The sequence below is a fragment of the Channa argus genome, chromosome 20, assembly GCF_033026475.1.
Source record: "Channa argus isolate prfri chromosome 20, Channa argus male v1.0, whole genome shotgun sequence".
Lineage (NCBI taxonomy): Eukaryota > Metazoa > Chordata > Actinopteri > Anabantiformes > Channidae > Channa > Channa argus.
Window position 1 is genome coordinate 8,907,700 of NC_090216.1, and position 13,870 is coordinate 8,921,569.

Consider the following 13,870-nt stretch of genomic DNA (forward strand, 5'->3'; position numbering starts at 1 on the left):
TCCCCATGTCTTGCCCCATCTTCTGCCCCCTCTCTGCAATCTGTGCCTCTGCCACCTTTGGCACCAGCCCGCCCACAGGCACCTGTGCCAAGCCTGGCAACCCAAACCAAGACGCTCTGCTTAGCTCAGTTCAATTGACTCGTTTAGGCAATTGCACTCTGACTCTGATCTTAATGGCGGGTTGTTATTTGTCCGAGGCCTTTGTGTGGTGCGTTTTCTAGGCTATCCTGTTAAAAATGTGTCCTTCCTTGTAATATTTCTGTAGGGATTTATAGTTTTTAAATGTTCTGTGGAATACCTAACATTATAAAACATTTAATAAATTTTCCCATAGGGTTAATGTGGATTATTTTAGCTTTAAATGATCAGTGTTCCCTTCCAAAAACACAAATAAATAAATAAATAAATAAATGAAAATTAATAAAATTATGAATCCTATAACAATTTATTTTACTGTAGTCTAACACTTTAATGATATTATTACAAAATATATTATTATAGGATTACTGTAATTATTTTTCATAAGGGGATTGTTTTCCTAAACCCGTTTATATGCGATTAACCCCATTTTTCCCAAAGATGGAAGCTATAACAGAAGCGGTTTGAATCCAGTAGGTTTTTTGTGCCATTCACTCCTTATTCCATTTTCTCTTTCAGCTCAGTGACAGATGGCGAGTCCCTCTCTCCCTCAGGGGAAGCCAGTCTCTGTGAATGCGGCCTCATGTCAATCACCGGCTCTCATGTGATGGCTCTTGCCAATGACGTGCCAGCCATATGGGCCTGGCATCAGAGCTGGTATGTAACCCACCCAGTCCTGCCTCTGAGGTGCCACACGGCTCCCTCCACGAGTTTGGACTGGGGTTAGCAGCAGCGGCAACAGCGGCAGCATCAACAGCAGCAGACAGACAGACAGAGAAGGGTGGCAGGAGAGGAGAGAGAGATAGAGATAGGGAGAGATACAGAGATACAGAGATACAGAGAGAGAGAGTGAGGAAGAGAGGTGTGAGAGCAGAACACAGCGCCTCGCCCGCACAAGCATCCGTGCAGGGCGTGTGGATGTGATGCCCACCCGGAGAGAAATGGTGTAAACAAACTCGCTTTGCCCCGTCACTGAGCTCCGCCGCGGAGGTAGGTTACACGTTTCCAATCAATGTTAGGCTGCTAGATATAGATCTACCTTTGTTTTTGTCTTTGTGTTCATGCCCGCTGTTTGGTGAAAGGGGGAGTATTAGGGGTTCATTAACGGACAGAGGTAATTGTATGCATTAAGCCGTCTTACAATAAGGGACTGAGTCTTTTATGTGATCAGACTGGCTTCTAATCTCCGCTGTAAATTCTTTATGGCTGATCTTCTCGTGGATATTAATCCACTAAGGATAAATTTGATAGCATCAGATTTTCCGATTCGTTTAAATTATTCTATAAATTCACATTGGCTCTTAAGAAACAGGCCATTCGGGCGCGTTTGTATTTATACTTTTCTTTGTATTGCCTTTGAAAATTATCACCAGGTGTGTATTTTATATCTTAATATATGTCTGTGTGTGTGTGAGTGTGTGTTTGTGTGTGTTCCTGCACGACGCGCGTCAGAGCACTGTGGGGGTAGAATTCTCCATAGAGATACACAGGCTAATTGACAAGGTATTGGTTGGCATTAATTACATTGTGCCTACAGGATTAGAAAAAATAGGCTGCGTCCTTGGACTCCGCACGCACAGCTGAGCTCAGGATACTGCGAACATATGTGGAGATTTCTAGAGATTACAGCCTTTATATTTGTTTTAAATTTCCCTCTTTAAAGAACTATTAACTACTATCTATTTAGTCTCAATTGCCGGTCTATTTGAGGAATCTACAGGAAAAACACTTTCAAACTAATTTCAAACCTGGCCTTGTCATCATTCAACCTTCGGTTTACCTAAAACCTGCATTTTCATCAAGGAAAATAGAAACGACAGTAAGAAATGTAGTGTCTCAAAAAAGCTCGTCGTTTTTATAGACTTTTAATCGCCAAAGTTCAGCAAAGGAAAATGTTAATGATAACGTTTTTTTCTGTGGCCTGCGTGGTCTCCAGTGGTTTGCAAAATAGAGATCGTGAATCCTAAGTACAAATCATCGTTAGTTTCCTTCACTACCTGAACTCAAACAGTCTAATGTGTTTTATAACACAGATCTCGTTTTGGACGAAATCCTGTAAAATACGGAGCTGAGTAAAAACTTTTAATTCCGAGACGTGAAAATGTTTTTGAGATTTTGTGGTCCAGTGTGAGGCCTGGCTGTGCAGGAATTCCACCAGGTTGGTAATTTATAGGACGGAGGAGAGACACGCACCCCTAATGTGTCCCTGGGGGACCTGCTGAAGCCAGCTCCGCTCTCTGTGCCGGACTGCTGAAGGACTGAGGCCGAGGAGCGGCCCAAGCTGTTGCTTTATACCACTGAAATAATATACATGTATGACTTTTTTCTTTAATGAATCTTGTAAGAAAAAGTGGGGAAGATAATTATTCCACATAAACATTTCAGACGGAGAGTAAATAAAGGTGAGCAAGTTCCATTTAGGCCGATAGGCTGCTAATGATCTGGATCGATGTCATCTTAAGCATGAAAACAGTGGTTTCTCGTTTTCCACAGGAGGTGACAAAATGTTTACATTTAATTGTGCTCTGTCTCAGCCGACCTGCCGCCTTGCACTTTAGCCTATTGGACAAACCGTATTTCTTTAAAGATGAGACATGACAGCTCCTACGTGTCTTATATATTAAACATATTAAACGATATACTAAACCATATTAAACATGGATTTGGCCCGCTATCGAAAAGCTGGGGTATTAGGTAAGCTAAATTTGTTTAAATAAGTGGTTGCCTTCAATTCAAAAGTCACTTAATACCAGGGACAATATATTTAACTACATAATATTAGTACTGTCCCCTGGGTATGTGCACATATCCTACGGTCCAGCTCACTGAAGCAGGTTGTTTTGCTTTGTGACGCACCTATGGGTGCGTAAAGAGCCGCGGGATGCAGAGCAGTTCATCTGAAGTGTTTTTTCTGTCTTGCAGGTTGCTTGCCACAATGTTAAGCCGTCTGTTCAGTGAGGTGCTGCCGGATGTCCAGAGGCTCGCGGCTGACTGGGTGGAGGACAATGAAAACGAGGACTGCAAGGCCAAGGACGGAGAGCACGAGCCCTGTCACCTCGACGAGGACGACTTGGACGAGCCGCAGGAGGGAAGCAGTCGTGCTGAGTCTGAGATGGCAGGCGACGACGATGAGGACGACGAGGCCGATGAGGCCGAGGAAGAAGAGTGCGGAGATGAAAATAGTGGAGACAAACCCAAAAAGCGAGGCCCAAAGAAACGCAAGATGACGGCAGCACGCGTGGAGCGCTCAAAGGTGCGTCGGCTGAAGGCAAACGCGCGGGAGCGCGTGCGCATGCACGACTTGAATTCTGCGCTGGACAATCTGCGCAAAGTGGTGCCATGCTACTCTAAAACCCAAAAACTCTCCAAGATAGAGACCCTGAGGCTGGCCAAGAACTACATTTTAGCCCTTGGGGAGATTTTACGTAACGGGAAGCGTCCAGATGTGGTGACCTACGTGCAGATGTTGTGTAAAGGCCTGTCCCAGCCCACGACCAATCTGGTGGCAGGCTGTCTGCAGCTCAACACTAGAAACTTCCTGACTGAACAGTGTTCAGACGGTTCCCGCTTCCACATGCCCAGCTCTCCTTTCTCCGTTCACGCCTACTCCTACCGCTGTTCCCGCATCTCCAGTCCGCATTACCAGGCCGGGACGGGTGTGCTCAACTTGCGTAGCCATTCATACGGGCCTGGGTACGAGGCGGTGTATCCGCCGGGCGGGACGTCCCCTGACTACAGCAGCCCGGACTACGAAGCTCAGCACAGCCCGCCTGTCTGCATGTCTGGGAGACAGCAGGAATCCTCGGAGACGGACAGGAACTATCACTACTCTATGCATTACTCCGGACTCACAACGTCTCGACCCGGACACAGCCTATCTTTTGGACCATCGGGAGGGCGCAGTGGTGGTGCACACTCGGAAAACATTCCACCTTTCCCCGACGTCCACTTGCATCATGACAGGGCTCCACCATATGAGGATCTCAATGCGTTTTTCCACAACTGAGCCCCTGTAACGATCCAGTCAGGCTTACTGACCGTGTAAAGACAATCCTAGGACGTGTAAAATTTTTTGGGAAACAAGAGGAGATCCCTAAAGGTTGAGAGATGAAAGTGACAAAAAGAATCCAATGATTACCTTCTGTATTCTACTGATGTCATCCCTATACTGTTGTACTTCCGTACAAGTGTGTCCAGTAATACCCTGTATGCAGAATGAGTGCAATTGACATAAACGATGTATAGGCCTATGAGAAACATGTAATGACAGAAACAACAGAAATAAAAAAATGTTTTATAATTGTCTGAAATGATGGAACAAATCTTATTGTGGGGAACATTCACTCTGTGTGGATGCAGTGTGTAGGCCTAAAGCAGTGGCTTCACTATTTTCATGATATTCTAACACACATTGCCTGTAATCCCTCAATTTAGGTGAAAAAAACGCAACTAAAATGTAATTCTCGTTATAAAGCATTTGGCTGCACCTCATAGATGGTTTATGAAGTCAGGTGTGTGAACTTATGTGATATCAACGTGTCAAAATTGTAGAACCTCACATATGGACAAACCCCCATCTTCTATACATGTAAAATCCTTATTTCTTAATTAATAATTTATAGGAATGGTTAAATTATAGGAACCTAAATGTTATTTTGCATTATAAAATAATATGACACACACATTGTTGATTTATTTTACATTTATTTGGGCTATGAATAAATGCCTTGTCATCAAAAATAGAAAATAATTACTGAATAAACCAAAAATACTGTAGATTATAATTTCACAAAATTCCTGTGCTCTAGTAATCCAAGTTAAAACTGGATATTGACCATTTAAAATGTTAAATTCCAACATATTCAGGAAAACAGAAATACTAAAGAGCACACTAAAACTGTATAACCTTTCTATATTTCCATGTACCATATACTCCTTTCACTTTAATCTCATATACATTTATGCAGCATAATGTATAAAAGACATGTTTTCTTAGAGATCACTACATTGTTGACTTACTGAGATTAAACTCTTGCAGATTATATCTGGACCTAATTTTTAAAAGTACAGCCACAAGGAAGTATGTGAATAAATATTTGCCTTATACAGTAACAACCTACATGTCTTTCAATGCCAGATATGTTCATGAGTGAGCTGACCATGTAACTGAGATATTTTATTTGTTTCAACATAGCACACGCCTCAGTGTTGTAAAGCAGCAACACACCAAATGACCATTATGGTCTTTTCAAAACCATTAGAAATTTAGGATCCTACCTCAAAAGAGACAACTCACCATTTGTTTTGTGGACCGTGTCTTCTTTTACTCTAAACCTTCAGATACATTCATCACTACAACTGATAAGTTAGAAAAATAAACTCAAAGTGCATCAATGCAGCTGCTGTGTAGTACACACACACACAAACACACAGGGCATTTTTAGATGATGGTGCTCAATTTGTTTTACAGTTCGGTGAAGGTGGACATAAACCTGGTCACTGCAGGACAGTTTCAGATATTTCAGGTGAGTGTGTTTGTTCATTTTGTAAATAATACGTCACAGCCCTATGAAAATTATAATTTCAAATACAGGTTTTATTTTTAAAACCAGTCAAAAATCTTTAATTTTTCAAAAATGCATGATTGCAAAAATTATTTTTCACTAAACCTGCTCATTTGTCAATTGTGATGTCAAATACTAACTTTTCAAAGTGACAACAAAGGCAGATTTCTCAATTTTGTCCCATTCTTATATATAAGTCCAGTTTTTGGTGATCTGAGTTTATGTAGGCTAGATCACATTGCTGGTGATTTTTGGTGATCAGTAATGGAGCCTGGCACCAACTTTGGACCAGTGCCCTGGGTCCCATATGTTGTTGTGGACGTCCAGGGGAAATCAGCACCAGGCACCACAGTTTGGAGACTGTCCCATCCAACACTGACCCAGGCAAGAAAAGAACAGAAGAGATATAAGCAAATAAATGAAAAGGAGGTACACGGTCAAACCAAAATCCATTCGTTTAAACAGTTTTTACATCTGTTTTATTTCACTCTTTAAGGCCTATAGGACTCACAAATAAATGAAAGTTGAGCAGGTGCAGAATTAGGTGAATCAATGGGCCATTGGTTTGAACTGAAGAAGGCCTAAGACACACACACACACACACACACACACACACACACACACACACAGACACAAACACACAATGTACACAGTTCAAATGGTTACTACCAATAAAAATGGCAGTTAGACAAGCTACAATTTGATGATCAGCCAGGGCAAAAAAGCCAAAAGCGAAAATTTACAATTATTTTCTTAAAGATTGTTATCAAAATACAGGTTTGCTTTTTTGTAAAATTAACAGGATATTAGTTTAGAAACCTGCTTGCATTATTATTTAAAATGGGCTCAGTTTAGAGGTGAGTATAACAAAAAAATTATCTTAAACCTATATTGACTATAAGTCCAATTTAGAGAACATTGAGAATTTAAAGACAATTAAAAATCTATTCACACTGTGAACAAGGTGGGAAAAGTGATGTTTTGGTCAACCTGACCACAAGGAGTTTAGTAATATTTAAGTCTTTAAATTTAACCTGAGTTTCTTGTTCTTTTCTCGAGGTAGTTTATTGTAAAAGGTGGGAGGTGAGAAAAATTCCTGCAGCGTCCGCAGTTCCATTTAATATTCGCAAACGAAAGACTACAGACACTTGTATGAGTAGGATCCTAAAAGCAGGTGCCCCCATTTAAACCGTTTGTTCTGCATATGTTAGACTTAGGTTATCCTAAAACCATGTAACACGGCAAATACTAGACTTCCTGTAATAATACCAGCATCCCTCTGCGTCATTAGTCTATAGTTTCCAGTCCCAGGTGAGGGGTCGGCCTCGGAGGGCGAGATGAGAGACTCATTTCTCATTTTATATTCTGCTCTAACCTCTCAGTTAGCTTGTGGAGTTTTTTTTTTTTTTTTAGTGAGGAGGGGTGGCGGCTGGCAGAGGATTTGATGGCGGAGCGCGGTGCCAAGTTGCTAAATGTCTGAGCACCAGTAAAGCCAAAGACCAGTAAAGCCCACCATCACCAACCCGGTGCCAGCTGCGCCACGTGCAGCCAGGCGACCCTGCCAAGGTGGCCCTAGTGGGAGGGACCCAGTATTTCTTTCCTAATTCACTCAGCATCTGTTCTTTATTCTCCGCCGTTAAAGGAGGCTGAGTGTCCACACGAGGCCCGGGTCAAAATGACACGTTTTCCTGGTCACAAACATGAAACTAATCGGACATTTCTACTGGTTCAAAAAGGGGTTTCTTTTTTTCTCCTGACACCAGACTTTTCAACTGTGCACAACCTATTAACCCGTCAAACTGTCCTGTGGGTGCAGCCCCAAAACCTAAGCGGGATTATTTTTATTAATATTATTATGAAAAAAGCATATTCGATTATATTAATAAACTAGATTTATATATTAACGAATCGCCCAATTAAGTCCTTATTCTGATGTATTTTTACTCACGTGGGCTCAAGTGGGCTGATATCCTCATCATGTAATAATAGTCTAAATGTCTTTGACACACGCACACACTTAACTCACGTGAAGTCCATAAAATCAATTAACTGGGATCCTTTTCGCGGGTAATTGTTCAAATGGATGTTTATCAAACGCTGCGCAATTACTGTAATTAAATAATCTAGCACCGAGCCCAGTTTAACTGCTTTAAAAACCATCAGATGATCCGCTAAAATCGCAGCAATGCAAACACAACACAAAGTAGGTCCAGGCCTAACTGTACATAAATCTCCATCTGGAGAGTTTTACTCACATTTATTAGATTAGGTAAACATTTATCGGATTAATTATTGGGAGATTAGATCTCGAAAAAAAATTTCACGGTAATAACCCCAACACATTGGGTTACCAACAGTGGAGGGAACCGGAAATTAACCAATCCTCAAACATACAATATAAATTTTAAAGATGAATGATTGAGTCCAAGCTGTGTGTATATGTGTGTGTGTGTGTGTGTGTGTGTGTGTGTGTGTGTGTGTGTGTGAGAGAGAGAATGTTGGATGGTCAGGATTTAGTTTTAGGATTAAGGTTAGAAATAGGCCCACGTTGGTGTAAGAGTTGGGATCCGGCCTTGAGGTGAAGGTAAGGGTATGGAGAATGTCTAAAAAGGTCCTCACAACCATAGAAACGCAAGTGTGCATGTGTGATGTAGATGCAACATGTTTTGTTTTTCATTTACTCTTCTTTGTTCAAACACCAGTTGAAGAAAGAGCACAGAAACGGGCACAGATGAGCTTGTCTTGCTGCACATAGAGATACATTTTAGAGTCACCTCCACTGCAGTGGGCAACGGGTGCCACTGCAGCATGCTCAGCCACCCTTCACCCTCCCACCACTACCACCCTGCCAGCCTCAGCGCCACGCCCAACTCTATGAAAAGAGATGAAGCTGGCATAGGGTGAAATTCCACTGCATCTGTGGGACAATGGTAGTGCCGTTTGAATGTATGCATCTGTTTGTGGTGTGTGTGTGTGTGTATGTGTGTGTGTGTGCGTACGTGATTGCATACTGCCTCAGTGCCTAACCTGCTTGTGGCTGACTGTCTTTGTGTGTAACAAGGAAAGAAGAAAGGTGTGAAATTATAAGACTTTGCTGTGTTTTTGGTAAAAACAAATGCACACACACACACACACACACACACACACACACACACACACACACACACACACACACACTAACAGACTTGCTGTTGAGTATAAAAGCACACAGAGCCCATGAGCGAGGATTTGTCATGTTTGATGTGTGTGTTTGCCCCGTGTGTGTGTGCAGTGTACAGTCTGTGGTGTGCATGGTAGGGTATAGAGGTTGTTGTCACTCTGCACAGATGGTGGGAGTGTTTTTTTATTTATTTTTGGGGGGAGTGTGAGGAAATGAAGGGGGGGGGGAGGAAAAGGGAAAGGAGAGGCAAAGAGGAGGAGGGTTGCATCTCTGATGCTGCCATGCCATGGTCACGCGGGCAGCAGTAATTGGCCTCCATATTGAGGGGTTTTGCGGTGCTGCAGGGTGGGCAAACTCCCAGCTGGACCTGTCAGATGGTATTCAATCCAGCTCATTGCCCTCGCTTCTCTGCTCCTTTCTACTCTCTTTCCCTCTGTCTCCTCTCCTTCTCTGGCATGTTTGAGTCTTTTTGTTCCCCTCCTCTCTCTGCCCTTTTACCCCTCTTCAGTGTCTCTGCTTCATCCCACACACAGACTTACACTGAAGTGCCTATTTTCTTTAATCGCACACTCATCACTTTTTCTTTCACTTTCTCGTCCCAGCATATCACTTTTTTCCTCACCTTTCTCTTCTCTTTACTTTCTTCTCTCCAGTTTTTCTCACTGATGGCACATGGTCACTTCTAACACATTCAAGTTCTTTAAGTACATCACACTCTCGCCTAGCTCCTCCATCGCTTGTCACCCACACGCGTGCGCACACACACACACACACACACACACACACACACACACACACACACACACATACAGACACACACACACACACACACACACACACACACAGACACACGCACACATCTTGTCCACTTGATTCACCAAAAGAAACACAGAGCAGTTCCCACCCCTGTAATTAGTTCTGTCTCTGTGGTTGTTGTCTTTGCGTTGACTAATCATCAACTGAGACATTCGTCAAACAAAAAAACTCTTTCTTATTATTCAACCATGGTGTAGTACTGATGCAGTACTGACCTGCCAAGTACTGATGCAGGTTAAGTTACAGTTAGCGACAACCAAACAGCTGGAAAGATGTATTTAACATGCAATATAAGGGATTGATCATGGACAAGTGAGAAAGTGGAGGTTTAGAGTGTTGCAGAGACACTTTATTTTTCTTCGGATGAAACAGTTGCCATATACTGATTTGTTAGGTATAATGTGTACAGTAGATTCCTAGGCTCACTGCCAAGGTGTACGTGTGACATATGGATGGCTTCAAATCTCCTCCCAGCTGAGAACATCTGTGAAAGTGAATGAATGCAATTCTCTCAAAATGCATCAAATTGCATTACACTGTCTACAATTTTACCTTTGCTGATCTTGCTTTTCTACCCTATAAAAATATAAAATTAAACAAACTAAAGAAACCAAGATGAATTTGGAGCTAGGGCATGAAAAAAAACAATCATTTAATTAGGAATGTAATATCCACCATTTTCACAATGCTGCACACTTCACATAACAAAATTGTTTTGCTTTATTTAGACAATAAAATATTTTGCTGTTTAATAGCTGATGTTACATACATACATGTCTTTGCTGATAAGGATAGAGGTGTTAAAAATGAAAGGGAATTTACAGATGCTTCAAAAGCTAATCCTTTTCAAATACAGAACAAAATGTAGAGACAAGACACTGAAGACAATATAAGTGGTTCGCTGTCTCTATGAATTGCGTTTCTTTTATTTATTTCTGTTCCACTTCTAATATAGCTTGTGCTTGCTTTCATTAAATACAACCTTATCACATTACCCCTTGTACCCTGTTGCGCAAATACTATTTTTAACTAAATCTATTTTACAGGGTTTTAACTTTAATTAAACTTTAATGTTCTTCAGTGTAATATAAGATTTTCATATAACAAAGACATATTAAGTGCAAATACTAAAGACTTGCGTGTATGTAAAGCAAGACAAGTATGTGCCAGGTGTGTAGATTTCATTTAAAGCTCAGTGAAATGCTGGAAAAACATGCTGCCCGCTGTCCATATGTTTCCACAAAGTACTACTCCCACACGACAGGCAGCCCCCAGATGTACACACTTCACTGCAAAACCACAATAATGGAAGAGCAAGACCTTTATGTGACCCTAAATATTCATTCAACCTGTCAGAACCAGTGACTGAAATTATCTGCATGAAGGGAAGTGTACTGTGGCATTTCAGTAATGCATTTATTTAGTTAAAACACACAATGCTTTACGGCTGCATTTGTACATAAGCAACAATGTAAGTTTGCACTAATGTAAGAAGGGGAAGTAATAGCTGCTAATTAAAGCTTAGCAGAGAAACAAAGAGTGTCAACTACAGGAAACCAAAGCAACACCGCTAAAAGGGTCCGACAGGCATATCTACAAAGTGTAGCCCCTTGTATGGTTTAATTATTTAAAAAGAAAAACAAGTCAAGATAAATTATATCAAATTTCAATCAACTTAAGACTGCAACCTTTTCCCACTGTGAGATCACATTAAATAAAAACTTTGTCTTTTGCAAACACATATCGTAGTTGTATTCTAATTACAACAATAATCTGCAGAATAAAGACTCAAAACAAAATGAAAAAAATCTGGTCTCCGTCTTGCAGACTGGTGCATCACCATCCAGTTTGTGTTTCTGCTGGTGTGCACTGCTTTGAGGAATCAGCAGTGTGGGGTTGTAATGGACTAATGAACAGCTGTCACTGAATTTAAACACTCTCTCACACATACAGAGACTACCACAGTGTCCCTCTAATGTGAAGATGCACACACAACACACACACACACATGCATGTGTTTAGTAGCTGGCCTTGACTTATCATCCACCTGCAGGTTTTGACTTTGGGTTAATCTGACCTCTAAGTGTACATTTGTCCCTATGTGTATTGTGTTTGCTGTGGACATAAAACACTTGTTAATATTGGCTTTGATGAAAATAGCTCAGATAATGAAGTTCTTTATCTGAACTGAAGTTCTGGCACTGTGTACACTAATTACAAATGTACAGTAGAAGCACAAACTAATAGATGTATCTAATGGTGTCAGATTGTGACACATGTTTGTGCAGCACACATAAAATCCTGTGTCAAAGATCAACGGCTTTCGGCTGGTCCCTTCAGGGTTTTTACCTGAGTTTTTAGATGCCATTCCTGCTGCAACCCTCCCATCTTACTGTGCCTCAAGAGTTGTATAAATATTTTGAAAGTGTGTTACTCTGTGAATAGTCTGCAGACGAGTTGTATGTTTTACCTCCGCATGAAACAAATTATAATTTTGAGTGCATAATTGCGTATAAATGTAGGGCATTGTAGGATACTAGCTGTTAATAATCACTTTTATCCTAATTATGATGAGTTTGCTAAAGATCGTTAAGTCAAGCTGCACAGTATTATGTAAAGTATGAAATGACTAACACGTGAAACCTATGTCACTCCCTTTCTCTGTCTCCTCTTTTATCTGTGGCGTTTTTCATCTATTTATCTGCTAATTCATCTCCACCAGCCCCTCATCGAATGCATAGAAAAAATAAACAAAGTGGAGTGCGTGTCCCGGTGGCAGCCTTGAGACGAGGTATTGACAAAGCAGCCCACGTCTGGCTTCTCAGTTTAAAAGAGATTATCAGGAGAGAAATGGAGAGGGCCTCTGCCTTCCCATCACCACATGGGGGAAATCTATTGAATTAAAGACAGACTTGAGGGTTGCAGGGACATGCATATGCACATATGAACGTGTCAATGTGAAAATCAACAGACTGATGCATTCACAGGAATGCCACTTCAGTTGTAAATGATGCATCTCTTGATCCTACAAAATGTTTTTAAAATGACAGAACATATATATGAACATAGCAGTGTGTGTGTTTAAACATCCAAAACTGTTTCACAAAGTTATCTCAAAAGGAAGCTTTTACTTTCAAAGAACAACATCTTTTAGAGCTCCAACAACAACACATTTAAATGATTCAACATTTTCTAAGAATATGGCTAGTGGCTAATATGGCTAATATTTTTATTTTTCTCCATGAATTCCTTTAAAAGACAAAAAATAATAAAAATAATAAAAGTTAGTCTGCATCTTCTGACTTCTGTTCCTTCCTAGCACAAGGCCCATTTGTTTTATAGGAAAATCTCGAAAGATGTGATTCTTTAAAATAGAGCCACAAACATGTCGTTTTATTGTTTAAATAAGCAAACAGCTGAGCATTTAAATAAAGTACAGTGTGTAATTCTTCATCTTGTTTATCATGAAGATACACATCATCTAGTGCAATGCTTTAGCTGATTTTACAGATTCTGAATGACAAAGCTACATCTGACTGCACAGGAGATTTTTGCTATTGGGATCACTTCAATCTTGGTTCTAATCTTGACCACGGCAAAAATAGAAAATCTCACCAGGCTTAACTTATCCCATGACGAGGATAGAAAGGCACAGAAGCAGCTGCCGCAGCCACATCTTATCAGTGACATGGTTTGAAAAATGAAAACCAGTCTGCGAATGGGTAGCCATCACAGTCAAACATCAGAGCGAATGAGGAAGTGCATCTGTATCCACCAGGATGAATAAATCAACACTTTCCCCTGAATTAATCTCTCTCAAGTTGAAATTTTATTACAGATGAGCTTGAACATTGCCATGGTAACAGGAATTCCACCGCCATTCCCAAGTGGATTCACAACCAGCATGTACGGACTGACAGCATGACATGCTTCGCACATTGCACACATGGTGCACCTGCACAGAGGTACAAAAAGGTATAACAACTCCCAAACACACACTCATCTTGTGCCTAACAACACATTTTGCATACTGGAAAATGTAATGTCAGATTCTTTTCTTCTCAGTTCTACACAAATTACTGGTATGGTAAGTGACAGCTCAAGTTTTGTACAGTACTTCTACAAGGTACACACAAATATACACACACAGTTCCCGACACACAAAGAAACAGTCCACTTTGAGTTTGTGTTT

General features: G+C 40.9%; 1 protein-coding gene across 2 annotated transcripts; it reads left to right on the forward strand.

Moving 5' to 3' along the window:
* Positions 1 to 697: 697 nt before the first annotated feature.
* Positions 698 to 4,710, forward strand: LOC137106040 (neurogenic differentiation factor 2-like). 2 transcript variants are annotated; one of them, XM_067489041.1, is made up of 2 exons: positions 698 to 1,128; positions 3,061 to 4,496. In XM_067489041.1, exon 2 carries the CDS (start codon positions 3,074 to 3,076, stop codon positions 4,142 to 4,144), a length of 1,071 nt encoding a protein of 356 aa, XP_067345142.1. In that variant the 5' UTR covers positions 698 to 1,128; positions 3,061 to 3,073; the 3' UTR covers positions 4,145 to 4,496. The 2 variants fall into 2 exon arrangements, with proteins under 2 accessions (XP_067345142.1, XP_067345141.1); XM_067489040.1 differs by lacking the exon at positions 698 to 1,128 and adding an exon at positions 1,157 to 2,451 and having other exon boundaries at positions 3,061 to 4,710.
* Positions 4,711 to 13,870: the final 9,160 nt, after the last annotated feature.